At 36.8% G+C, this 26,333-nt stretch overlaps 1 protein-coding gene across 1 annotated transcript in view; it reads left to right on the top strand.

The window, feature by feature from the left end:
- LOC149580344 (putative WD repeat-containing protein C2A9.03) overlaps nucleotides 1-20,312 on the top strand; it is a 37,123-nt gene extending 16,811 nt beyond the window's left edge. The window contains exons 5-10 of the mRNA XM_089790353.1: nucleotides 18,483-18,617; nucleotides 18,795-18,905; nucleotides 19,007-19,098; nucleotides 19,296-19,401; nucleotides 19,511-19,597; nucleotides 19,721-20,312. Of these exons, the coding sequence (XP_089646479.1) occupies nucleotides 18,483-18,617; nucleotides 18,795-18,905; nucleotides 19,007-19,098; nucleotides 19,296-19,401; nucleotides 19,511-19,597; nucleotides 19,721-20,134 (945 nt within the window). The 3' untranslated portion in view covers nucleotides 20,135-20,312. The remainder of the gene's footprint in view (nucleotides 1-18,482; nucleotides 18,618-18,794; nucleotides 18,906-19,006; nucleotides 19,099-19,295; nucleotides 19,402-19,510; nucleotides 19,598-19,720) is intronic.
- The last annotated feature ends 6,021 nt before the right edge of the window (nucleotides 20,313-26,333 follow it).

Here is a 26,333-nt window from a genome sequence, read left to right as displayed (position 1 = left end):
TGTACACCTAGTAATGATCTAACCTTGGATAGTCTAATTGGTAGACTCACTATATTTGAATTGTCAAATTTTGATAATTATAGACCTTCTAGTGTTGAATGTGCTTTTAAGTCTCAACTAACCCTTGATAAATGTAAAAGAAAGAAAAGCTCAAAGAACAAGCTTGCAAACATGAATCAGATGATGACCTTGATGGTCTAGAAGTATTCTCTGCAAGAAGGCTACCAAGAGGAAAAGACAAATACAAAGGTAAACTTCGTATTATTTGTTTTATATGTAACAAAGCTGGTCATATTGTTACAAGATGTCCTGACAAAGATGAGGAGGAAAGGAAAGACAACAAATACCGAGGAAGGACAGACAACAGAGACAGCCAAGGTAACAAAGACTACAAAGGAAAATGTAAGAAATCTTGTTACATTGCTAAAGAAGATGGTTTTGATAGTGATTATGTTGAACATGATGAATTTGTTTATGTTGCAATGAAAGATGAATCTGATGAAGATGAAAAACCTGAGAAAACTGCTCTAATCTCACATGTGAGTAAGAATGAGAAATGGATAATTGATAGTGGTTGCTCACATCATATGACTGGTGATACATCTAAGTTTGAAAAACTAGAACATTATAATGGTAGTTGTGTTAAGTTTGGTAATGATGCACCATGTTATGTGAAAGGTAAAGGATTAATTATATTGAATAACAAGATCAGATGTGACAATGCATATTGGGTTGATAGGTTCAAATATAATCTGTTGAGTGTAGCACAGTTGAATAGTTCAGGTTACCGAGTTGAGTTCGAAAACAAGAAGGCAAAAATCTATGATGCTATTAGTGAACTAATTGGAAGTGGGGAGCAAACAAGATGAAACTTGTTCTATCTAGGTCCATCTGAAGATACATGTCTATTTGCACAAATTGAAGATGTTTGGTTATGGAATAAGAGGCTATGTTGTAACAACCAGTTTTCCTGGGTCTTAAATTAACAATTAACACATCCAAGAATTACAGATATTACTTCATTTTCATAGGAAGATAGTTATGTCAGTCATGTTTATGTGAATGAGATTGACGGTTAAAATCAGTTAAACAAAATTTCTTAACTAAGAACTTAAAACACCATCAATGAATTTACTATAGAAATTAAAATCCACATACCATGGAATTTGAACCAGGAAATCTTTGTAGGGATGCTTTTGTAATCACCCAGATTAGTCCACAAATACTTTTATAACAATATGAAATAACAACTACCATCCAATACCACTGTATCGAAATCAAATGACGATTACCATTAAATACCATTATATAAAATTAGGGCATCACATACCACTGTATCAATTAGGGCATCGATTACCATTGGATCATTTAGGGCTTCAGATACCATTGTGTCATTTAGGGCTCCAGATATTACTGAATCAATCAGGGCTTTAGATACCACTGTATCATTCCTTTCCTTCTGATTTCTTAACTGTGGCAGTAAACTAAGATTAAAAGATATGCTCATATTTATTATTTATATAAATGGAAGATTGATATAACAATCCATCAGAGAAATCTTTCTCGCGCAACTAAATGTAAAAAAACTGTAATGATGATAAAACTCAATTAATCTTACCTTCTTCTTGCCTATAATTCATAAAAGTAAAAATACTTGTTTTCGACAATGAATTGAATGCATAGCTTATCTCTGTTTGACGCATGTCCGACATCTTGGAGAGAGGTGAAACATTGTCAGGGGCTTAACCATCCAACCTCGGACCATAACTTATTCCCCACACAATCTCCAACGAGAAAGGCCCTCCCTACCCAGAATTGGACTTGGAACATCTGTCATCTACTGAGCATCCTGGTATTTAACCATACCACTCGACTCGACAGCAGGAGTTACAATAACAGGGTCATGCATGAGCTATTAAATGTTTCCTTTTTAAAAATGATAAACATTGTTATGTCATAACTGATATTGTTTCATGTTATTGTAGATTCCTTTCTCTCACCTGATCACCCATTTCCTTGGCTACACAGCCGGGTGAGTCCCAGGTGTTTGGAATTCTCAGAACAATCGGTTCTTCCTGTTGATTCTCAACTGTTTCATAATTAACATATATTCGAGCTTATCACAATCTATGATTTGTGAGATTATATTCTTTAAAGATTTCATAATTGTTTGTTTAATTTTAATATCCATTGGCATAAGGATCAATACTATGGTTACTTGGTTATCACCTACATGAACAAGGCTAATTAAAGAAGTTCAAGCTGTAAATTCAAACAAGATATCATCATGATAAATATTGAAACTTGCTGAAATCCGCTCTATGCATAGAATCGCTGCTTAGTATGCTTATCACAATTGTGACCAGAAGATTATGTTTTTGAAACCAGTTGAAAATATTAACGAATTCTGATTTCCAAACATAATATTTCATTCAGGTTTTATTACACTTAAGAAACCCTTCTTTAAGAGATACTATTCAACACTTTTTATTATGATTCTGGAAACCATGAGAGTTAAGAAGAAAGTTTGTCATAATTTACAGGGATTACTCATCCAGTAAAGGAAATAGCATGATCACAAGCAAAAGATAAGAGATTTCCATGTCTAGCCGGCTGCTATAGAAAAATAAACATATTGGAATGGTAACTTATGACCTGATAAGAATTTGGTAATGCTTGGATGATCTTGAACTCTGTTCAATTCTCTTCAGTTGCTTGAGATGTCACTTTCAGTGCTCACAGCCTCTAATTCTTAGCCAGAATTACTCACACGTCTATGTTGGAATCATACAAACCAAACAAGGTTTTTATCAAAGGTAAGTTACAGATGAATCAATGGCAGATTGAACATGTTTCAATGGCAGATTGCGGGTGTATCAATGGCAATTTGCAGACGTTTTAATTGCAGATTGCTGGTGTGTCAAATGCAAGATGCTAATGTAATAATGCAGGGTTGATTTGGTTATTGAGACGAGGAAATTTGAAAAACATAGCAAGCTAGGAAGAAGACCAGCACTGAGGAAAAGGGTCCTACCGTCTCTCCCTCGCGGCTTCCATATATGGAGAGCGATCATGACTCCTTGGCTTCCGTCAGTTTAAAAAAATTATAGCCGATTCACAATTCCAAGTAATAAATTGATTAAAACAAAGAAGAGGAAAAGAAAACTTAAATGGTTGGAAGATAAAGTTGGAAAGATAATAATTTGATAATTACCAATTTATCATGCCAAATGTTAATCGGTTAAAAGCAAGAATATTAAAAAGAAAAGAATAGAGTTGGAAGATTATAATTCAAATATTATAATAATTCGAATGTTATTATATTTGGAGTATTATTATAATCTTATATTTATATACGTACATGTAAACATTAATGGGGTGACATCATTTTATTAAATTATTATAATATAATGGTGCCATCTCATTTTTATATCCATATGTACGTATATTGATATATCTATTATAATAATAAGGTGAAAGATCATATATTTTAAACCAATTATTTAAATAGTTCATGTGGGTTCCACAGATGTATCCTGTTTCAAGTTGCTAGGTCCTCAACCCGTCTGTTCAATGATGGTGATGCTCTTGTGCCTAATTCTATTTTGACAATGCTTCCACCCCTTCGACGTGTTTCCTGCAAGGAAATTCTCTGTAATTAAATCATATTATCATAAAAAGTTATAAATAATCATAATGGCTAACCGCTTATTCAATTTCATGAATTCGTGATAAATAATTATAACGACTAACCAATTTACCATTTCGCAGAATTATAACAAATTTAATTGTCAACTGACTTCATGTGAACCTCAACGGCAATATTTTAAATTAGGTCAAAATTTGGGATGTAACATATGTTATGTGAATTTTGATAATTTGGTAAGCATTAGTAGGATAGAAAGAGAAAGAGGATTATCAAGATTGAGAAAACTTGATGAAGTGATGTGCAAACAATGTCAAATGGGAAAAATGACGAAGTCTAGTTTCAAGAGCAAGACCTATTCTTCTGATGATATTTTGGAGTTGGTTCATACTGATTTATGTGGTCCTATTGGAGTGCAAAGTTATTAAAGTGACAAATACTATATCCTATTTGTTGACGACTTCTCTAGAATGATGACTGTGATGTTTCTTAAAGAAAAATTTGATGCTTTTTAAATGTTTAAGTGGTATTGGCTAGAGTTGAAAAGGAAACAAGAAAGAGTTTGAAGTGCTTGAGATCAGATAGAGGAGGAGAATTCATATTTGAGGAGTTCAATACTTTTTGCAATGAGAGAGGAATCAAAAGACAAATGTCAGCACCAAGGACTCCACCACAAAATGGGATTGTTGAAAGAAGGAATAGATCAATCATGGACTGTGCAAGAACACTGATGACGGAGAAGAATGTTTCACAAAATTATTGGAGAGAAGCTGTAAGTATTGTTGTCTATTCACCGAACCGAGTTCAAGTCAAGGAAGGTACGAATAAAACCCCTTTTGAACTATGGTATGATCATGCACCTAATGTCAAATATTTCAAATTTTTTGGAAGCAATTGTTATATATTGAAAGATGGGAGAAAAAGAAAACTTGTTGCAAAGAGTGATGAAGGTATATTCATAGGATATTCCAGTAAGAGCAAGGCATGAGCAAATTGGCACTGACGACCATCAACATACAAGCTCTGTCGAGCATCAAGCTATAGGAGCCGAGTTAGAAAGAGAGGTGATCGAACACCAGACAGAGGAAGTCGAGTTACAACAGAAGATACTTGGACAAAATGAGCAAGCTGAATCAAGTGAATTACCACAAGGAGAAAGAAGATCTGAACCTGTCTTAGCTAAATATGTGAGAGGACACCACACATTAGATCAAATCATTAGAGATAAAGATTCAAGAGTCATGACAAGAAACAAATTGAAGAATGATACATGTTTACTATGCGAGTATCAACCAAGAACAGTTAAGATGTATTGGAGAATGAAGATTGGGTCAAAACAATGAATAAGGAGATTGATTAAATAGAGAAGAACAAGACATGGACATTGGTACCAAGGCCAAAGGATAAGAATGTAATTGGAACCAAGTGGGTATTCAGAAACAAGTTGAATGAGAAAGGTGAAGTCACAAGGAACAGAGCAAGATTGGTTTGTGAGGGATATGCACAAGAAGAAGGAATTGATTATGGAGAGACATTTGCCGTAGTTGCAAGGTTGGAACGAGTAAGAGCATTATTTGCATATGCTGCTTACAAAGGATTCAAGGTATTTTAAAATGGATGTCAAATTTGCATTTTTGAATGAAATCTTGGAATAAGAAGTCTACATTGAACAACCTGAAGGATTTGTTGATCTTAGCAAGAAGAGCATGGTATGTAAGTTGCACAAAGCATTGTATAGTTTGAAACAAACCCCTAAAACATGGTATAAAAGGTTGCATACATATTTGGTGACAATTGGTTTTGCAAGAACTAATGACAATGACAATTTGTACTTGAAAAGTGAATCTGAAAATAAGATATTGCTAGCCGAAATTTTTGTTGATTGATATCATATTTGGAGGACATGATTTGTTGTGTAACGTTTCACTAAGTTTGCCAAACATTTTTTTTTTGAAAGATTAAAACAACAAGAGATAACATAGCGGAAGCAATAACTCACATTCATACAAAGCAATACATTAACAGTTACATCTCTTAAGGGTTCCATGACGTTGAATCACATACATAAGTTTTATTAATACTAAGTTTGATACATAACAAATCCACATCATACAATAACCACAAGTACGAATCCAATTAAATACTACACAATTACATAAGATGCCACTTGGCATAACTAGAATGCATAATCATTCGCTATACAAGTCACAGGGTATGGAAAGCTCAAAGAATATACATCATAAATAAATTACAATCATCTCATAAGATCTCCAGATAATCAAGGACAATATAACAAAATATTATCATACATGAGAAACACAAGATCAGAAGGAAAGGAACAATTGCACAAGTACATTCAGCAACGACATCCAACTGTCGGATCTTAATGGTATAAGAAACACTACCACCCAACTTCGTGGAACCTAAATGGCCCACTCCTACCGTGCAAAGGAGATAATCTCAAGTCCCAAATGGATAACAACTCCAATAGTCATAACTATCGTCCAGGTCAAGGAAATCCTGATAGCAATCTATCTCAAAAGGTACCAAGACACAAATAACATCTAAATCCAGAGGCAACAAAGACATGTAGGAAATCTACTATGTAAGTGGGCAAGTGTCATCGCATGAGTCAACTCTAAGGTTACCCTGGTAGCCTCTTTGGACTTAGGCCCCCTAGTGACTCTATGTGGCATCCATATCCTCTTGTACAGACAAGGCATATTAATGAGGCAAGGTCGCAACCAAGCATCCCCTCTACTCCCATCCTAGCCTGAACTAGCACTCAAGGCATGGGTGAGGAAAAACATTGACTCTTATTAATTCATTTCAAACCCATTTAATGAAATGTTATCACCTATTAAAACAACTTACAATGAGTTACCCAGGCAACCTCTTTAGGGTTCTGGCCTCCATTGCAGGCCCACTTCCCAACATACACATAGATTACCTACTCTTTAGCTCATGAAAAATGACTCAGAAAATCACAATTTTCACTTCAGTCCTATACAAGTTACTAGAAAGTACCTAAAGATAAATCACAATATTCACCTTAATCCTATACAAGCAACTGTAAAGCACGAAAAGGTACCTGATCGAAAGAGGTTATACCAGGAAAATCACACCATTCACCTCAGTTCTATACAAGTGACTAGAAAGCACTAACAAGCAACTGATTAAAACTCATCATAGAAATACCATAATACATTACAATGGTCAGGTATAAAAGATCATGACCAAATAATAAAAACTGATTCATATCTCAAAGATCAAATCATAAACCATGACATTTCATATAACATCATCATAGAACAAAATCCTCCAAGCCTTTGGTAAACATCCTAACTGGTCAACGTACTAAGTCAAACCCAAACTCTAGTAAAATAAACCATGCATTACACTAAAAGTAGTTTCATAAATCATTTGGTTCTAAAACATACATGTGCGGTTTACAAACAAGGTTCAAGTTTCATAAATCATTTGGTTCGAATACGTAGCTCGGGGACGGGGGAGGTAATGGCCCCCGATTCCCCTTTTCAAATTTATATTTTCAGATTTTTTTTTAAATATAAAACGTGAGACGGAAATAAATGCAGCCTCCCTCCAAACGGATTAAAAAAACACTTTTTTTTCCAGGTATAGTAAATTTGCTGTTTCATTATAAATATTACCATAGTAATTTATTTATTGTGGTAATTTTATATGAGATATTTTTTGAAAACAAAATCTAGTATAAAACTAATAGGGAAACAATTAAGAACTATCAAATTTGTTAATTTAAATTTCTGGTATTTTTTCCCAAATCCCCATCCCGATTTTAATTTTCTAAAAAATTCGATTTCCAATAAGAATTTTTGATTGATTTTTCTTACAGACAATCCAATAACGAAAAACAACTTTTCTCAAACAAGGGTTTCAACCCGAATTAAAATTTTGAAACAGATCCATAACAAACACAGAGAAGAAAGGGAGATGAATGCTCAAAGCTCGCAAGAAAATTCCGGTCTTCTTGAAAACTCTTTTTCTTGAAATTTGCTCCTCCAAATTTCTGTATGGAGAAATGAGCTCTAACTTTTTAATAAAGAGCTTTCTCCTTTAGGGTTTCAATTTTGCAAAACGCAAACCCCTTTGATTTATTATTTTAATTTCATGCAACTTTTTGCGTTTTTTATTAAAATAAACTTAATTAAGTTTATTCTCTTTTTTTTATTAAATCACAAGATGTCTTTAGTAGTATATTTATTAATTTAACTAATAATAATATTTAGAGTTTATTATTAAAATAAAACTCCTAAATAAATAATAATAATTAAATTAAATAAATATGATTACGCCAAAATTATAATTATAATTAAATCTTTTAAATTTAATTTTTTTATTTAATTAATTTCTCAATTAATTAAATACAATAAAAAATTGATCTCTCTTTATTAAATTTTTGTTAAATTAAATCATTTAAATTTAATTATAACTGAAAATCACAACAGACCCACAAATCCAAATAAGAAAACCCATCATAAAGATAGTACTAAATCAAACTCAAGGTTCAAAATCTCGAATTCACGTCACTTGACGAATTCGGAAGGGTAAATAACTTAGAGACTTGTCCTATTTTCTAGGACAATTGATTCGGGTTAGGATTTGGACTCAAGAACTATCTCCCTGCTTTACCATTGAGATATTGCGATAGGGCATCCTCATCTTGGCAATTTAAGGAAGCTGATGCCCAGTACTTGCAATCTGCGTAAAATCCGAGTATGTATAGATACATATAATTCTACACTAAACATGCAATGGTGGGGAGTGGTGCATCATGTTGATCCTGACTAGCAGGTGACTACAACTCCCTCCCTCAAGCACATTAGAAACGTCAAACATAAAGTAAAACATATATGTACACCATACACGCGCAAGTATGGGGTAAGTATCCATAGAAGCTGTATATAAATCATCCATCTAACTATCATCATGAAATAACTGAAATCACTATATGAACATACGAAACCTCATCATTGAAAGAATAAAATAAACACCTGAAACAATCGAATATCAAGTAACTCATCAAATATATAACTCAACATGAATAATATCCAATCAAATCAGGTAACCGAGTACACCACTAAATCATAAAACATAACCATAAAGTTGGCCTAAAAGAATTTGGCAATATAACATGAAAAGTAAACTAGGGGTAGACATTATAGTTAGTGACAAATCAAGTGAACACTTTTGCATTTGCATGGTAACTAAAGGTGTTGCCATCAATGCCAAAGAGGGAGATTGTTGGCAACTACAATTGGAACAATTGTTAAGTTGTCATTAATGTCAAACCTTATTGGTAAGACATTTGCTAACAGTGTAGAGTGCCATATCAGTTGATTGATGAAGAGCATTTTGAAAAGAGGAGATAACAAGGTGAACTAGTAGAGTTGTTGACTAAAGAGGAGTATGTATGATGGAATTAAATGGGCACTTGATCAATTACTATTTGACAAGATAATGAGTTGTTTGATCATTATATTATGTGAAGAAGACAATTAAGTTGAAGTGTAGAAGAGATGCTTGATGAATGACAAGAAGTTGAGTAAAACACAGAGCTTGACCGAGTGACAGCCCACTAGGTGAATGAAGAAGTTGGAGTAGAAGATTAATGAACTTAAGTTATAGCCGAGCATAAAAATGTTAACCGAGTGGAGGTAATGGTCGAGCGAGATGAAAGAGAAAGCTGTAGTAGCGCTGAGTGTAGTGAAGGCCAAGCGAGCTAGTGTAAGCCGAGTGAGACATACAATAGAGATTGAGTTACACATTGATGACCGAGCTGAAGAACACAATGATGATTGAGTGTCAGCATTTTAACAGTTTGTGAAAGAATCAAGATTTGAGGCCGACACAGTTGAATTTACAGATGAGTCAAAATGCGTAAATAATAAGGATTGACGAGTTGGCGTATTTAATGCATGAATTGAGTTTGTTGAGCGATCTAAGGCAAGGATTTAATGAGAGCTTTCCATAAGTTTCAAGAAGGAGAAAAAGGACAAAATGATGGACAAATTCATTGAATCATATCAAACCCTAAGATCTACGGTGATGTTTAAGTGGCAAAAAATCAAAGCTACCTATTTGAGGGGGCACAAGAGATGTTTTATGGTTGTTGATTGGTGAATTTGTGAAGAATTTGTGAAGAACACTTGGTGAGCTTTGGGTTTAACTGGGTTTTATGCTTTGATGTTTTATCAATTGATGAGCTTAAGGGGCTTTCTAATGAATGGTTCATAAGGCACAACACTTGGTGAAGGTTTTGCAAATGGGGTTGCAAGCTTTGGGTTTAACTGTGGAGGAAACTCCGTAGTTAAGCGCGCTTAGGCTGGAGTAGTACTGGGATGGGTGACCTCCCGGGAAGTCCCGGTGCTTCACCCCTGTGAGCATCACCTAGATCCAATGAGTGCTAAGTGTTCCATTTATTCTCATGAGAGATGGATTCATGTTGAATCACTACTCATGAAACATGGGTCATCGAGTTTGACTCAAAAATCACACAGTTAAATCTTGATATTCACATCACAATTTGACTAGCTGTGGAAATCATCTCCTACTTATCAATTGATGAGCTTAAGGGGCTTTCTAATGAATGGTTCATAAGGCACAACACTTGGTGAAGGTTTTGCAAATGGGGTTGCAAGCTTTGGGTTTAACTGTGGAGGAAACTCCGTAGTTAAGCGCGCTCAGGCTGGAGTAGTACTGGGATGGGTGACCTCCCGGGAAGTCCCGGTGCTTCACCCCTGTGAGCATCACCTAGATCCAATGAGTGCTAAGTGTTCCATTTATTCTCATGAGAGATGGATTCATGTTGAATCACTACTCATGAAACATGGGTCATCGAGTTTGACTCAAAAATCACACAGTTAAATCCTGATATTCACATCACAATTTGACTAGCTGTGGAAATCATCTCCTACTTATCAAGAACAGAGTAGCTGAGGAAAAGTGAGAAGTTGGTGAAGAGTGATTGATTGAAGGGTTGCCAAGTGAATGAGAGATAGAGAATATGATGAAGTCCAGTGAGTGAACCATAAATGAGCTGAATGGAGATCTGAATTTGCAAAGGTTGACTCTTAACTGAGCTCACTTCAAAATTGTAAAAAGCGGTAGCATGTTACTTGGTGGTTTTTCCCAAAATAGGTTTTGACATTAAATCCAAGTGTTATAATTGTTGAATGCTGTTTTCACGGGGCATGCTATTTATTGTTGTTTATTTCTGTTATTCAACATATACTAGATAGAGAACTAAGTGTTGGATGAATAAGTTCAATCGATGATGAATATTGGCCAATTAAGTTTATAAGTTTGATTAAGTTGTTTGAATTTGTTAAAAGTTGAATTGGTACATCTGGACCTGAGGATAAGTTATTCACGCCCCCTCTCAGTTATTCTAATCATTCTAACAATCTATAGGGCCTAACATTTGGAGGAGTGAACTGTTTTTTTTGATGACTTGTGAATCATGACGGCTTTATTGTCTTGGTCTGTCAAATTTTTTATTAACCTGAAGGATGGAGAAGAGGGTCCTATATCTTATTTATTTGTTGCATATTTATCCTTTAAGATGGCTAAAACTACGAGTATTCCAAAATATGGGCAGTTTATATATTTAAACTTTATTTGAGATATCTTCTTTAAATCATTGGTAAAATAGTTTAAAAAAATTGTTAATCAAGGTCACTTGTTTGATTTGGTAATTTTTCAAATTTGCTCTTCCTGAATTGAATGTGTTTGGCACAATTTAGTGAGGACACTCCTGTCAAGTTTTCATATGCAGTGCGACGAAAAATGGTTGATGATCGCCTTATGAAAGTCTTATCATTTGAGAAACAATTGAGATATTTCAAACCATTGAAACGATTGATTAGCCTCATTCTGTAAAGATATTATAGAGAGCTTTTGATTAGTTGGAATTTGATGGATTGTAAAGTATTGCTCTTCTTTGTCACTTGGTAGGTTCTTTTACATCATTTGGAAATCTAGAATAGGCGGGAGCCTACTGTAGTTCTAGAATTGGAAAAACCCTTAGTGTTATAGTATTGATCCCTGTTAGTATGCAAGTATTCAACCCCACCAACTTGAAGTATGTTGGTGACGGACATATACATGCAATTGGAAGCTTTCAACCTACTCTCAGATCAACTAAAATGTTAAGATGTCCCACCTTTTGGAGAGGTAGGTATCCTAATCAAATTGCGGTTGGTGGACTCCTATGATTGAGGGATTCCCACCAGCTCTAGTGGGTATCTAGAGTTAATAGAAGGGTTGTCACAGTCAGAGCTATATGGCAAAATGATGGGGAACAATGAGACAATCACAATGGGTAAGGTGCTTGAAAGGTAAATGGTGGGCTGGTGCAAGAAAGGGTACCCGAGTTATATTCCAAAGCAATAAGGTCAGAGAAAGGATCACAATGGGAAAATTGCTTGGATGAGACAGTATGGCCCAAAAATTGTTCTTATTTGGTTTTTGATTTGATACTTAATGGTGTCTGAATTTTACTACCATGTAGGTGGAATTTGCAGCTAGATTGCTTGAATTGTTATTATTACAAGGTAATTGGTAAATACTTGCTTATTAATAACAGAGACCGAAAGGTCAATTTATACAAAAGGAAGAGATGATGTTTCCTTAGGAAACGATCGTAAAGAATAGAAACATTCTATTCCAGAGAAAGCAAAAAACGAAAGCAAACTAAAGCTAAAGATATTTACAAGATAACCATTAACTAATAATAGACGTCTTATCTATTATTGTAATACCCTCCCTTAATGGTTAATCTATCTAACACACCAAGCTGTCCTCTGAATTTGACAAACTTATCAGGACCAAGAGGCTTGGTGAGAATGTCTGCAGTCTGATCTGAGGTAGGAACATACTGCAGATCTATAGTCCCGTCTTCAACCAGCTGTCGTATGTAATGACAATGAACATCCACATGCTTGGTTCGTTCATGGAAGACTGGATTCCGTGCTAACTTGATAACGCCTTCGTTATCAACAAACAGAGTAGTCGGTCCTGCTGGTGACATCTGCATATCCCCAAGCATCCGACGAAGCCAGACAGCTTCACATCCTGCCTTAACACTCCCTCTATATTCAGCCTCTGTAGAAGAGAGAGAAACTACCTGCTGCTTCTTGCTGGTCCATGTGACTGCACCGGATCCCAAACTGAACACATATCCAGATGTTGACTTTTTATCGTCAATAGAGCCTGCCCAATCTGAATCTGTGAACCCACTGAGTTTAGGATTAGAACTCCGAGAATACAGAAGTCCATAATCAGAAGTGCCTTTCACATAACGAAGCACACGCTTTGCTGCCATCCAATGATCAGCCTTAGGAGCTGTCATAAAGCGTGAAATATAGCTGACTGCGAAGCTGATATCAGGCCTAGTAGCAGATAGGTAGATGAGGCTGCCTACTAGTTGCCTATACGTAGTATCATCAACGGAAGGAGAATCAGACTTGGCTGATAACTTGAGACCTTTCTCCATAGGTGTAGATGCAGGTTTGCAATCCTGCATTCGGAATTTGTCTAACAAGGCTCTAGCATATTTGGACTGAGAGATGAATATACCAGAACACTGTTGCCAAACTTCAACACTTAAGCAATAATGCATGAGCCCAAGGTCAGTCATATCAAAAGACTGGCATAAGTGTTGTTTGATTCCCTGAATCAAAGATGCCGAACTGCCAGTGATGATCAGATCATCCACATAGATAATCAGAAGGATGATGTCACTGTCAGTAGTCTTGATGTACAGATTTGAGTCTGAAGAACTCCTCTTGAAGCCTTGATCACTGAGGTACGTATCAATCTTGATGTACCATGCCCGAGGGGCCTGCTTCAAACCATAGAGAGCTTTTACCAATCTGAGAACCTGATGGTCTTTACCAGCAACCTTGAAACCAGGAGGCTGCGTCATGTAGACCTCTTCATGGAGATCACCATTCAGGAAAGCACTCTTTACGTCCATCTGATGGACCTTCCAGCCAAACTGTGCTGCCATGGCTAGGACTAATCTGATGGTGCTCATCTTTGCAGTAGGAGCAAAGGTCTCCTCATAATCAATGCCCTGACGCTGAGAAAAGCCCTTTGCCACTAAACGAGCTTTGTACTTATCCAAAGTACCATCTGATTTGTATTTGATTTTGTAGACCCATTTGCAGCTAATGGGTTTCTTCCCTGGGGGAAGATCAGAAAGGACCCAAGTGTTGTTCTTCAGCAGGCTCTGGTGTTCAGATTGCATGGCCTGTTCCCACTCTGGAATTCCTTTAGCCTCGGAATATGTTTGAGGTTCAAACACACTGTGAATGTTCGCCATAAGAGCAAAGTTAACAGAATCTATAGTTTTGCTCTTTTTTCGAGTAGTTCTCCCATCAATGAGCTCATCATCATGAAGATCAGCAAGTGTCTTAGCCCACCACTTAGGCCGGAGAGGAGAATGACCAACAGTAGTACTAGGAGATGCTTGATCAGCAGGATCCTGATCAGAAGAATTTGGATCAAACTCAGGTGAAGCATCTTCAAAACGAGGTGATCCTGCAGGAGAAGCCGGAGGTGGCTGTACAGGTATCACTGGCAGGACTGGAGCTGTAGGAGCTACTGGAGCCCTCCCATCAGGTGGACCTAATGGAAGCCAAACTCCCAAATCATGAACCTGCATAGGCTGGTCTGCTGGATCAGGAACAGGAGAAACAGGCATGAATGGTTCTCGCTGCTCATCAAAGACTACATCGCGGCTGTATATGAGACGAGATGTCTCAACATCAATAAGGCGGTAGGCTTTGTGAAGACTGCTATATCCAGCAAGCATCAGTTTCTGACTCTTGGCATCCAACTTGGTGCGTGAAGCATCAGGGATCCAAACAAAAGCAAGAGAGCCAAAAACCTTCAGGTGACTAATTCTGGGCTTGCGACCTGACCAGGCCTCTTCCGGAGTTTTACCTTTGACCGCCACTGTGGGTGACCGGTTCAACAGATAAACTGCAGTGTTAACTGCTTCTGCCCAAAAACGCTTCAGAACATGTCTGTGTTCGAGCATGGAACGAGCCATCTCGGTGATTGTCCTGTTCCGACGTTCAACTACACTGTTCTGTTGTGGCGTGTGGGGTGTGGTGAACTGGCGTTGGATGCCATGTGTATCCAAGAAGCTGGAGAAAACATTAGAACAAAATTCCCCCCCATTGTCTGATCTAAGAGTAATAATAGATTTCCCAGACTCTTTTTCAACTAAGGGTTTAAATTTCTGAAATACAATAAATGCATCAGATTTCTTTTTAAGGAAATACACCCACATTTTTCTACTGAAATCATCTACAAACAACAAAAAATACTTGTACCCAAGAATAGAAGAAGTGGCCATAGGGCCGCAAATATCAGCATGAACAAGCTGAAGTACTTGAGAAGCTCGCCAAGAATCGCCACTGGGGAAAGGTGTGCGATGTTGCTTCCCAGCCTGACATGCGTCACAAACTCCAAGGTGTTGGGTTTGAATCTCTAGCAAACCAAGAACAAGCTCATCCCGAGCAAGTTGTGAGAGATAATGCACATTTAAGTGCCCATATCGCTGATGCCAAAGTGAGCTGATGGAAGATCGCCGAGCAGCCATAGCTAAGTCCTGAGAATCACCAGAATCAGTAAGTCTGAAAAGACCATGATCCTCAAGACCAACTGCAATAGTAGACTTAGTCGCCCGATCAGTGATGGTGCACTGATGTGAACTGAAGGTGACTGCCAAGTGTGGAGAATGTCGCAGCAACTGACTGACCGAGAGTAGATTTAGTTCCGTCCCTGGAACGTAGTACACATCAAGGAATATGAGCTTCCTCCCAACAGACTGAATTTGAATGTTGCCTTTACCAACAACCGTGTACTCTTCTCCACCACCAAAGATAACAAAATCTAAATAAGGCTGGTAGTCAGTAAACCAGTCTCTGCGGTGAGTGAAATGTCGAGAGGCACCTGAATCAATGTACCAGGCAGATGACTGTACATGATCTGCAGGTCTTTTAGCCATGAAGGCATAAAAGGCAGATTCCACCTGCTCAGTGTGCTTTGCATTGTTCGCTTTGGGTTGCGAACCTGATTGCTTAGACTGGGCAGCTAAGCGTTTCCGACATGCAACCTTCATGTGACCATACTTGTGGCAATAGTTGCATTGAATGTTCTTCTTTTTGGTACCATCGGATGCTGGAGCAGAAGACTTCTGCTGAGATGGTTGCTGAAACTTGCCCTTATCCTTCTGAAAGGATTTCGCAGCAAAGGCTTGCTCAGTGGAGGTGGAACTGGAGCTGCTACCGAACTGTTGTTTCCACCGATCTTGCTGAAGTAGCAGGGTGCAGAGATCAGTGAACTTTAGATCAACACCAGTAGATGTGATGTTGAGAGTCTCGATAAAATGCTCATAGGAATTTGGTAAACTCCGAAGAGTGATTACCACAATATCCTCTTCCTCCATCTTGCGACCAATGGCAAGTAACTGATCACGGATTTCCTGAATTCGATTCAGGTGTGCCTGGAGCGAGGTGCGCTCATCCATGACAATAGAAAACAGAGTGTTTTTCAGAAAGAAGGCTCTGCTCTTGTCGGAAGTCTCATGAAGACCTTTTAGATGTGTCCAGATTTCGGCCGCTGTCTTGCCGGATGGAATCTGAGAAAGCTGGTCATCTGCTACGGAGAGTTTGAGAAGCATTACTGCCTCTCGATTGTTCAGATCCCATGTATCTTGATCAGGACCTGGAGAAGTCGGACGCTGCTTAACACCCAGAACAAGTTGATCGGTGTTTCGATATTCGAAGATTGCGATGATGCGCTGCTTCCAGGTTCCATAATTGCGACCATTGAATTTGGAATTATGCTCGAGCAGAATATTTGTCAGAGATGCCATGGCACGTTTTTCAATGAAAAACTGTGAAAATCTGTGAAGGCACGTTCTTCGAGGCAAAAATATGGAAGACCCAGAAAAATCAGAGAATGACCCAAAAGAGAGCTCGAAAAACCCAGAAGGAATCTGCTGTCGTTTTTTGAATCCGCTGGCTCGGAAATCGAGGCACAAAAATCGAGGCACCAAAAAAAAACGGACGACAACCCAGTTGAGCTCTCGAAAAACCCACCAAGAATCTGCAAACAAAAAAAATTTTCGACCCCAAAAATTAGGGTTTCGAAAAAAAACGGCCCTAGCTGAAAAAAGCTTGAAAAAACTTCAGATTTCTTGATGAAAAATGGTCGAATCTGCTTCCCAGAGCACGATGACAGACTGAGACGGCTAAGAGCATGAAGATTTGATACAGAAACATGCAGATTTTCACCCCAAAAACGCGAGTCTTCAAAAAATGGCCACGATTTCCACGCGATTTGCAGACCCGTAATTCGGGAATTTCTCCAAGCAGAAAAACCCTAGGTGGGTTTTGGAGAAATTAGCTGAAATAATTTTGGAAAAATTTAAACAAATAATTTCAAGAAATTATAAATTTTTCCGAAAAAATCTATAAGTATTTAGCTCTGATACCATATTACAAGGTAATTGGTAAATACTTGCTTATTAATAACAGAGACCGAAAGGTCAATTTATACAAAAGGAAGAGATGATGTTTCCTTATGAAACGATCGTAAAGAATAGAAACATTCTATTCCAGAGAAAGCAAAAAACGAAAGCAAACTAAAGCTAAAGATATTTACAAGATAACCATTAACTAATAATAGACGTCTTATCTATTATTGTAATAGTTATTGGGTTGAGAGAACTTGGCTTCAGAGCTTCAAAAACTTGACTTTATATGACTTGAACTTGCTATAGCTTCTCCCTCAGGGCCACCAGTTTTGTAGCATTTTGGCATGCTGTTACATTGATTTAATATCATAAAATTTCCCAATTGTCTCAAATTCTGAGTGCCAAAGCCCAATCTAATTGCAGAGGATAAGGTGGAAGAGAGAAGACTTGCATATACTGTTGAGTGTGTCTGGTCCGTGAGCTTGTAAATTTATAAACTAATTTGTAAATAGGGTTATTCCAATATTTTAGTGCACCAATGATGGAGGATAGACTGCACCTATTAGGTTTCCTATTAAAAAAGAAAAGAAATGAAAAGAAAGAAAACTACTTGCAAGGAGGGAAAAAAATAGTAAAGTTGCAGTTGAGATTTAGTGCTACTACTTCTGTAGCTACTTTTTGATCACCAAGATCTTAAGAGGGTAAGTTGAGAACTTGAGAGTATGAAGTGGACAGTTGCAAAAATGCCTTAAACTTATAATGTTGAAGAAAATGGCCTTGAAAAGAGCTCTGATACCATCAATAAGGAAATTTGCAAAAGAAATAAAGATAATGCACATGGACATGCAGAAAAGATTGCAACAAGGTGATTTATATTATTTTTGCAGCCCCAATATAGTGTACATTACAGTTCAATTATTCCAGATACCTCTCTCTTTGTAAGTTATTACAATATAAAGTGTCTTGCCAGAGAAAACTATTACTAGCTCATGCATGTGAGATAGATACTTCTAATTTAGTGAATTAGAAATTTACCATATGGGTGGTTACAAAGTAGCACCCAATAATAATATTAACTAATAACTAATACCTGTAACAGAATGGGGGTTTGTAATAAATATTGATCAGTTTTATATTTAGACAAACAAAGTATTTTGTTGTTGATTTCGAAAAAGGGAATTAAAATAATTATAGATTGGTTTTACATGTAGAGATGCCAGGTGTCTTGTTCTTGATTTTCAAGATATAGGGTTACACGATTGAATTCGTCAACTGATTATGATATACATTGGTACATTTCAGCTGAGGAATTTAGTGTGGGCAACATCGAAGCATGATGTATATGTCCTATCAAATTATTCAATTGTACACTGGTCTCCTTTAACTCGCAAAGAAACAGAGTTTCTGAATGTTGCTGGTTCCATTGTACCATCAGAGGTACTTTTCTAACCTTCAACATATCTTTATGGTTTGCTTAATGCATAAGCAATGTAAAATTTGGTGTTGGCATATCTTTTATAACTTCAGTTATATTTCAAGTTTGTGATGGTAGAGTTAAATTCTGCTGGTTCAAAATTAACTCTGGAGATGCTTTATGTCTGACTTGTAAAACAGGGACATCAAGGAGCTTTAAGACAAGGTCTGTCCCAAGTGCAGATTAGTACAATGGCTGTGAAGGAGAATTTACTAGTTGCGGGTGGGTTTCAGGGAGAACTAATTTGTAAGGTACTGCTGCTGAGGAATGGACTTCAAGTGTTTACATTATATAATTGGTTCTATTATCTTTGCTAATCACATATTGTGTTTGTTGTGGCGTTGTGATGTAGTATTTGGATCGACCAGGTGTCAGTTACTGTGGAAGGATAACCTACGATGAGAACGCAATCACAAATGCAGTAGAAATCTACCAGAGTGCTAGGTATGTGGTCTGGTCAGCAGTTAGAGCAGTGCATTCCAATCTTTTCATTCTTGTGGTTTAGTGCATTCTAATCTTCAATGTCATTATCACAGATAACATAATCATCATGCTATTGTAAGGTATTTTTATAGCAATTGCATGTGCTCTTTCTGACCAACTCCCAATCTTTTTTTTTGGGTTTTTTCCTTAATCTACAGTGGAGCAACTCAGTTTATGACTTCAAGTAATGACTGTGGTGTACGGACATTTGATGTTGAAAGATTTGCATTGATGAAACACTTCTCATTGCCTTGGGCTGTAAATGTAAGTGCTATGTAATGGCACTTGAAGTTCAAAGATCATTGCTTGTTATTCAAAATTATTCTCCTGAAGTTTACTTTGTTTTCTAAGACATGTTCTATATGCCTTGCAGCACACATCTGTCAGTCCAGATAAAAAGCTACTTGTTGTTGTAGGGGATGATGCTGTGGGCCTTCTTTCAGACTGTCAAACAGGGAAGGTATGTAAGATGCTATCATAAGCATCATGATCCAAGTGCAATTGACAAAGAATTGCATATCTGCTTTGTAACTAGGGTCCAGACTCCAAATAGATATGATAATATTCAGGTTACTGTTTGCAGACTGTTGCTTCTCTTAGAGGTCATTTGGATTTCTCCTTTGCTTCTGCGTGGCATCCAGATGGGCGAATATTTGCTACAGGGAATCAAGACATGACATGCAGGCTTTGGGATGTTAGAAATCTTTCAACCTCATTTGCAGTTCTTAAGGGCCATCTAGGTGCCATACGGTCTATAAGATTTTCCTCAGATGGTCAATTTATGGCAATGGCTGAGCCAGCTGACTTTGTTCATGTATACGACACAAAGCAGAACTATGATAAGAGTCAGGAAATAGATTTCTTTGGCGAAATTGCAGGAGTGTCATTTAGTCCAGATGCCGAATCTCTATTTATTGGTGTGGCTGATCGGACATATGGCAGCTTACTTGAATATAGAAGACGGCATGAATACTCTTATCTCGATTCTCTCATCTGAGTACACCTAAACTGTTGTTTAAGATGGAAAGAACAAGCAGCATTGTGAGTGGATCATATGAAGCAGGGAAATGTCTTACTAGCTTTTGAAGAGAATATATGTACAGCGGTTGACTCCGATTTGGGTCATTCTTATTTTGTGCAAAAATATTCATAAATATGATGGACTTTGAACTGTCTCGATTGGGTTCATTGGTTCATGGATGGGCGCCTCCTTTAGTTGCAATAGATGGTTGAAGATATTTTCTACATGAGATTTGCATAATGATAGCTATAGAGGTAAAACCAATTTGTTTTATTTGGTCTGAAAGTGCAAGAGCTGTTTGTAATTGCAAATTTAGAATTGTGAAGGAAATTTAGGAAGTGACCATCTTAGTAATGGACCTCTGATCATGGGTAGAAAGCAGCAGGTACCTGTTATCAATTATTGCATGTCTGACAAATTTGTGGCGTAGGGTGTAGAATATTGTTCACCCGTTTAAATTTTATTATTGTTCATCCGTTCAAATGTTTATATGGAAATATGGAATCTTGTATATTCATAGGTTTGGAGGCATCTATAAAATTCTGATACCTGATCCTTATGTTTTAAGTAACAATAGGATGTTTTGGTTTGGTGTGTCTAATATATTATGCTTGTTTGGTTTATCTATGCCTTGTATTCTGTTGGATACTGCAGTATAGTCTCATCTAAGTGAAAATATTTCCTAGCAATTAACCTGGTTTATAGTGACATTATTCTGAAGTGCTCGATTTTTGGATGCCTTCCAATGATGTCCGCTTGTTCATGGTGCCCGGTTTAGTGTGTTTCCGAATTGATTCTGTTTTCTTTGCCAACGAAAAGCCCGAGTCTGTGATATAGCATGTTAAGCACTTACGCATATCTGGCCTAGTCAAAAGAATCGTCTCGATTAAAAGCCCTCCCAAGTCTCACAAAATGGAAAGCTTGGTATGCTTTTTCCATCTTAAATTCAAATCTGGCTTGCGCGCAATGTCGGTTTGTATGTTGCGATTAGAATACCAACCAACGTCGCACTAAAAAATCCTCATCTTCAAAATGCTATACTTTTGTTGCTGTTCAATGTACTGTCACTGATTATTGTATGACGTTCATGTCGAATCACAGTTTTTGGTTGTTTTTGATATTAGTTTGTTATTTGGGTTCTTCAACAAAATTTAAGTGATGGAATTGAAATAATGATCGAACTTAAAAGAAAGACTAACAAATTTAGTTAAATATAATTTTTGCCATCTTGTTTTGTTGTATGCGAGGATGATGGAAATTATACAACAGCCTATTTGAGAATCTGATTATGTCCAATCAGAAGTCCTAGATTACCAAAACCAACAAACACTATCAATTAATGAATGAAAGAAAGATTTTTAATGACGTCCACGAGGCCATAAGCCTAAGGGACCCACAAAAACTCGTAGTCAGTCTGATGTGATTTTTCTAGCTCGTCTCTTTTGATGTGAAAGAAAGATTTTTAATGACATCAACGAGGACATAAGCCTTAGGGACCCACAAAAACTACTAGTCAGTTTGATGTGATTTTTCCATCCTGTCTCTTTTGTTGTGAATCTGCATAAGTAAAATGGCCCCCTTGAGGAGTCTTGGTCCTTCAAAAAGGTCTTTTATGTTGTTCACTTTTAACGTTTCTTCGTATTGGCTACGAAGGTATTCGTATGTGTTGAGGTCAGTTTTGTACCACTATATAACATATAACAATTGAACACTTGATATGGAATATCAAACACTTAATTCCTCTCTTGAAATGAGAAAAACTCCAGTGTTCCTTTGGCTTGTGGATACTAACCCAGTTATCGATGTGAGTTGCTAGTAATCACGTAGGCGGCCTTATGTTGTTCATTCAAGGATAACTTGGGTTTTGGGATGATGGTGATGATAATGGGTTTGTAAAATATTTGAATTCCAGATAATGTAGATGGTGGTGATGGTGGGGGTGTGTTTACTAATGATGCTTCTCTTGACTTCTTTTCTCAAAACTCCAAATACTAAGCTACTCACTACTCTACTCCTACTCCTATGAATGAAAAGATTAACAAATTGATGAGGATCGAATCTAATGAAAGTTGACCAGCGGCTTTACCTCCATAGATGCAATGATTCAAGTGAAAGTGACTAGATTACCACATAAAGCTTCCTAACCAGCCATTAGGATGCTGGCTTAGTTTATAGATCTCTATCAAACATTCACTAATATCACCATGCAATTATCCATCTACCCTTACTCTTACTTAGCAACTCTCTCAAAATAAAATCTATTTTAACAACGTCAAAGGAAATCTAGCTTTAACTATTTGGAAGTAGAAACCATGCAATAACACCAAATGTTTTTAATCACCATGCAAGTCACAACAATGATAAAGAGAGGCAATTTTGGTATTATCTTAGCAACAATTTTCTTTGACCTTTTACAAATGAGAGCAAATGGCCTTATATAGAGGCTAGAATTACAACCAATGGTAGAGATTCATAGGCGAAATTAACGATTTAGAGTGGATCTTAGAAACCCTAATTAGGGTTGCCACCCCATCGGCTAATGAGAAGATGCCACCTCATCAATGGACCAATGAGAAAAAGAAGGGAAAGTGGCAACCAATGAGAAGGCACTGCAATGGTAGCTAATTAGAATCAGACACCTATCCTACCTAAGAAGGAGAGTTTGCCACTAGGGCTTATGTCAAATGATCTTATAATATGGTTCTACCTTTTTCTTTCATCTTTTTAGCCAAAGCAATGAGCTTGGCTAGCTTGTCGTTGACTTCTTTCATGGGAGGGCAAAGTGTATGTTTCATCTCGAGCTTAGCTGAATTTATCATGTTGTTGGCTGCTTGCAGTGTTTTCATGTTTGCTCACTGCTTGCAGTGTCTTCATGTTTGCTCGCTGCTTGCAGTGTTTTCTCATGATCCTTCTCATATTCTTTTGCGTATTCAATAAAGGCATCGAGGGAGGCAAGGGTGCCCAAATGTTTATTCTTGATGGCAACCTTCCCCAACTCATTCAATCTTGATCCAAATTCCGTCTCATTGATGTTCTCCTCTTGTCCACTTGAATTATCCCTTTGGTCTCTAGCCTCAAATATTTTCAATTAACTTCCTCCAAATTTGCTTGCTCTTGAAACTCACTCTCCCTTGAGATTCATTTTTCAATTTTCACTGCCTCTAAATCAAATAAAAGAGGTAGAAATCCATATATAATTGCTTTTGATTTTGCACGGTCATAAGTTGCAACTCTAAATTCTCGCTTATAATCCTAGCCCAATCAAATCTTTTTTTTTTTTTTTTTCCATTTTCAATTCCACCAATAAAATAATACATCCAACTCTTGAATTGCATACCTTGAGCTAAGCCTATGATCTGGCTCAGAAGTACAATGGGATCATCATACTCTGATTTGAAATCTGACACGGTGAGCCTTGATGATCTGGTAACTCCTTTTTTGCCTTCGTGTACCCAGTTTTGCTTTAGGTGAATGAAGAAAGCCTCCTAATTATCCTGAAATGACTTGGCCACTTGATCCATCATTACCACTATCATGTCTTCTACTGGGGGATATTAAATGCTTTTTTGACCACTTGTCTGTCGATGTTGGCTAACACTCTTTTCCCTTCATAAAAAATGATGAACTTACTAACCAAATCAAATCGAGATGCATACTCCATGACCAATTCTGGACAAGGCAAGGTAGGAGGGAAGACCGTCGCGTGTACAATTCCACTTTTGTAGATTTTCTCTGCCATGGGGGATTGACCTTCTTTCAAGCTTTCCTTTAACTGGATGATGTTCACTGTACCGATATTGGTATCACTATTTGCTTCACTTTTGAGAAGAAGGTGGTCTTGGGCATCATGTCCTCTTTGTTTTTCTTAGTATTCGTTCCCTTAGGGTTCTTGTTTGCACTAACATCTACCATCTTAAACACTTATTTTTGCCCTTTTGTTCTAAGTGATATGGACTACCCTTATCGATCTCCAACCACCTTTCTATCAATGGATTCTAACTTATTTCTACCTCGCCAAGTCCTATCACTACACTTATCAATCTCCAATCTTCAACCTAGGGGTGGGACTACCACTTATTTCTGGCTCTTCGTTACATTAGGATGAACTACACTTATATCTCCCAACTTCATTTCTAGGGTCGTCTAGCTTATTTCTACCTCGCCAAATGTCATATCATGGAATCTACACTTATCTCTCCAAACTTCATCCTATAGATGGGATGATGAAGTGGTGGATGATGAATGCAAGAAAAACATAAGGAAACAAAACCAAACAAGGAGTGGAATCCAGTTAAGAACCACCTTCCGCTTTGAAAATGAATTGAATTTACCTTTACCAATAGCCGGGTCTTCTTTGAAGTTTGGATTAGATTCTAAAAAAAATTCAAGCTTCCTTGCAAAATCAGAATTTTAATCCCCTTGATATTGTCCACACCTTGCCAAAAATTAGACTTCCGATCATGTGTTTCGTCTATCAAATAATAATGCCCGGATCTAGTATAAAATCGCAATCCACTGCAAGAAAATTAGACCTTTAAAATCACCAAGTAAGAAGAGGATTCAGAGCTACCTTGAATTGCCTAGGGCAAAAATCGTAGCTCCATATGCAAGAAAATCAATGCCAAAATAATGACAAATCTACTTCAAGGAGAAGAAATTGCCAAGTCTGAAATTGCTTTTCAAGAGAAAAAATCGGCAAGTGAGAGAGCTCTTCCAAGGGAAAAATCGCCACAAACACGTGAAATCTGCCCCTTGCTAAGAAAATCGCCAAGTAGAGAAGAGGCTTGTGGTGGAATGAGAAATGGAAGAGGGGGGAAGCCCTCTTATACCAAACTTCATACACTCCTTCAAGCTGGCCGACTAGCACCGGGAGAGACAAAAAAATAAATTAGGCCATCATTCATGGTCCAAATTTAAATGCCAAGCTAAAAAATAATTTTGCCTTAGTGAAATTTGCATTTTTTAAATTGCCAGTTAAGACCAAAATTGCAAAATAAAATTAAGAAAGCCTCAGAGATGTTAAACACTTCATTTAATAACGTTTTAGGTAATTGAAATATCATTTAAAATCGGATTTGGCAAACCAAATTCAATTTTTCAATTTTAATTTACCAATTATTTTTAATAATTTTAAAATCTTCAAGGTAAATTTAACCTATTTAATGCCAATTCTTGCAATTTAACCCATTTTCGATTTTGTAATGCAATTTTAATTTGCTTACAAAAAAAACCATTTTTCTAGCATTCAAAATTGTTTTTTTCAATTTAACTTCACTATCACAATTTTTTTCCTCTTTTCACCCAAAAATTCAAAATTTTCTCAATTTTTTATTATTTTGAAAATGGTAAAGATTATATAATTACATCTAATTTTTAAAATTTGTCTAAGTCCCAAAAATTTGTAAATTTATCTTGTCGAGTATTGTTCTAACCATAAAAAATGTTGTCTTTGAAATTTGTTTGGCCTAAGGACAAAATTACTAGTTCCAAAAAATTGAGCTAAGACCGGGTGAAAAAATAAATCTCACCACTTCCCTCTTGGCCCGAAGTTGTCCAATGCGTAAAATTTTTTAAATCTAAAAAAAAACTTGGACAACTTCGAAAAATTTAATTGCTAAGGCAATCAAGAAAAAGGGGGTACCTAATTTTTTTTTTGGAGCGATGATGTGAGAACCTCACAACATCTGGCAACTCCACGGGTGAAATGTTCCTCAATGTTTCAAGAATAAAATAACTTGGAACAGAAAATCTTAGGATGGCCTATTTGCAAATTTACTTAAGAACAAACACTTAATAAGGGAAAGAACTCTCAAGTTGATCCTAAGCATTCTAACCATAAGTTACTCACGTGTGTGCAAATGATTTATTCCCTGCTTGATAAGAACTTGATAATCTCTCAGATCTGTTAAACTTAGTTATTATAAATATCCTTACTTCAGAAGCAACTTGGATAGAGCCCCGCTACCAGTCAGGCGTCTATAGCCCTGGCAGAGTTATCGCTGTGGCACCACAATCACGATTCTATGTTTAGTGATTATTTTTATAGTACCAATAGAGATGATTGCACAACCTTGAACCGAATTTTATCTTTCTTTCACTTTGATACCACTTTTTCCTTTCGCATAAATTCTCTTGCTTCTTTTCTTATGATATTTATTTTCCTTTCCAATCTTTT

This window comes from Cupressus sempervirens, chromosome 1 (assembly GCF_028749045.1).
Source record: "Cupressus sempervirens isolate cs-2001-9-10 chromosome 1, ASM2874904v1, whole genome shotgun sequence".
Classification (NCBI taxonomy): Eukaryota; Viridiplantae; Streptophyta; class Pinopsida; order Cupressales; family Cupressaceae; genus Cupressus; species Cupressus sempervirens.
Note: the sequence above shows the minus strand (reverse complement) of the source record. Positions and strands in the feature narration are given on the sequence as shown.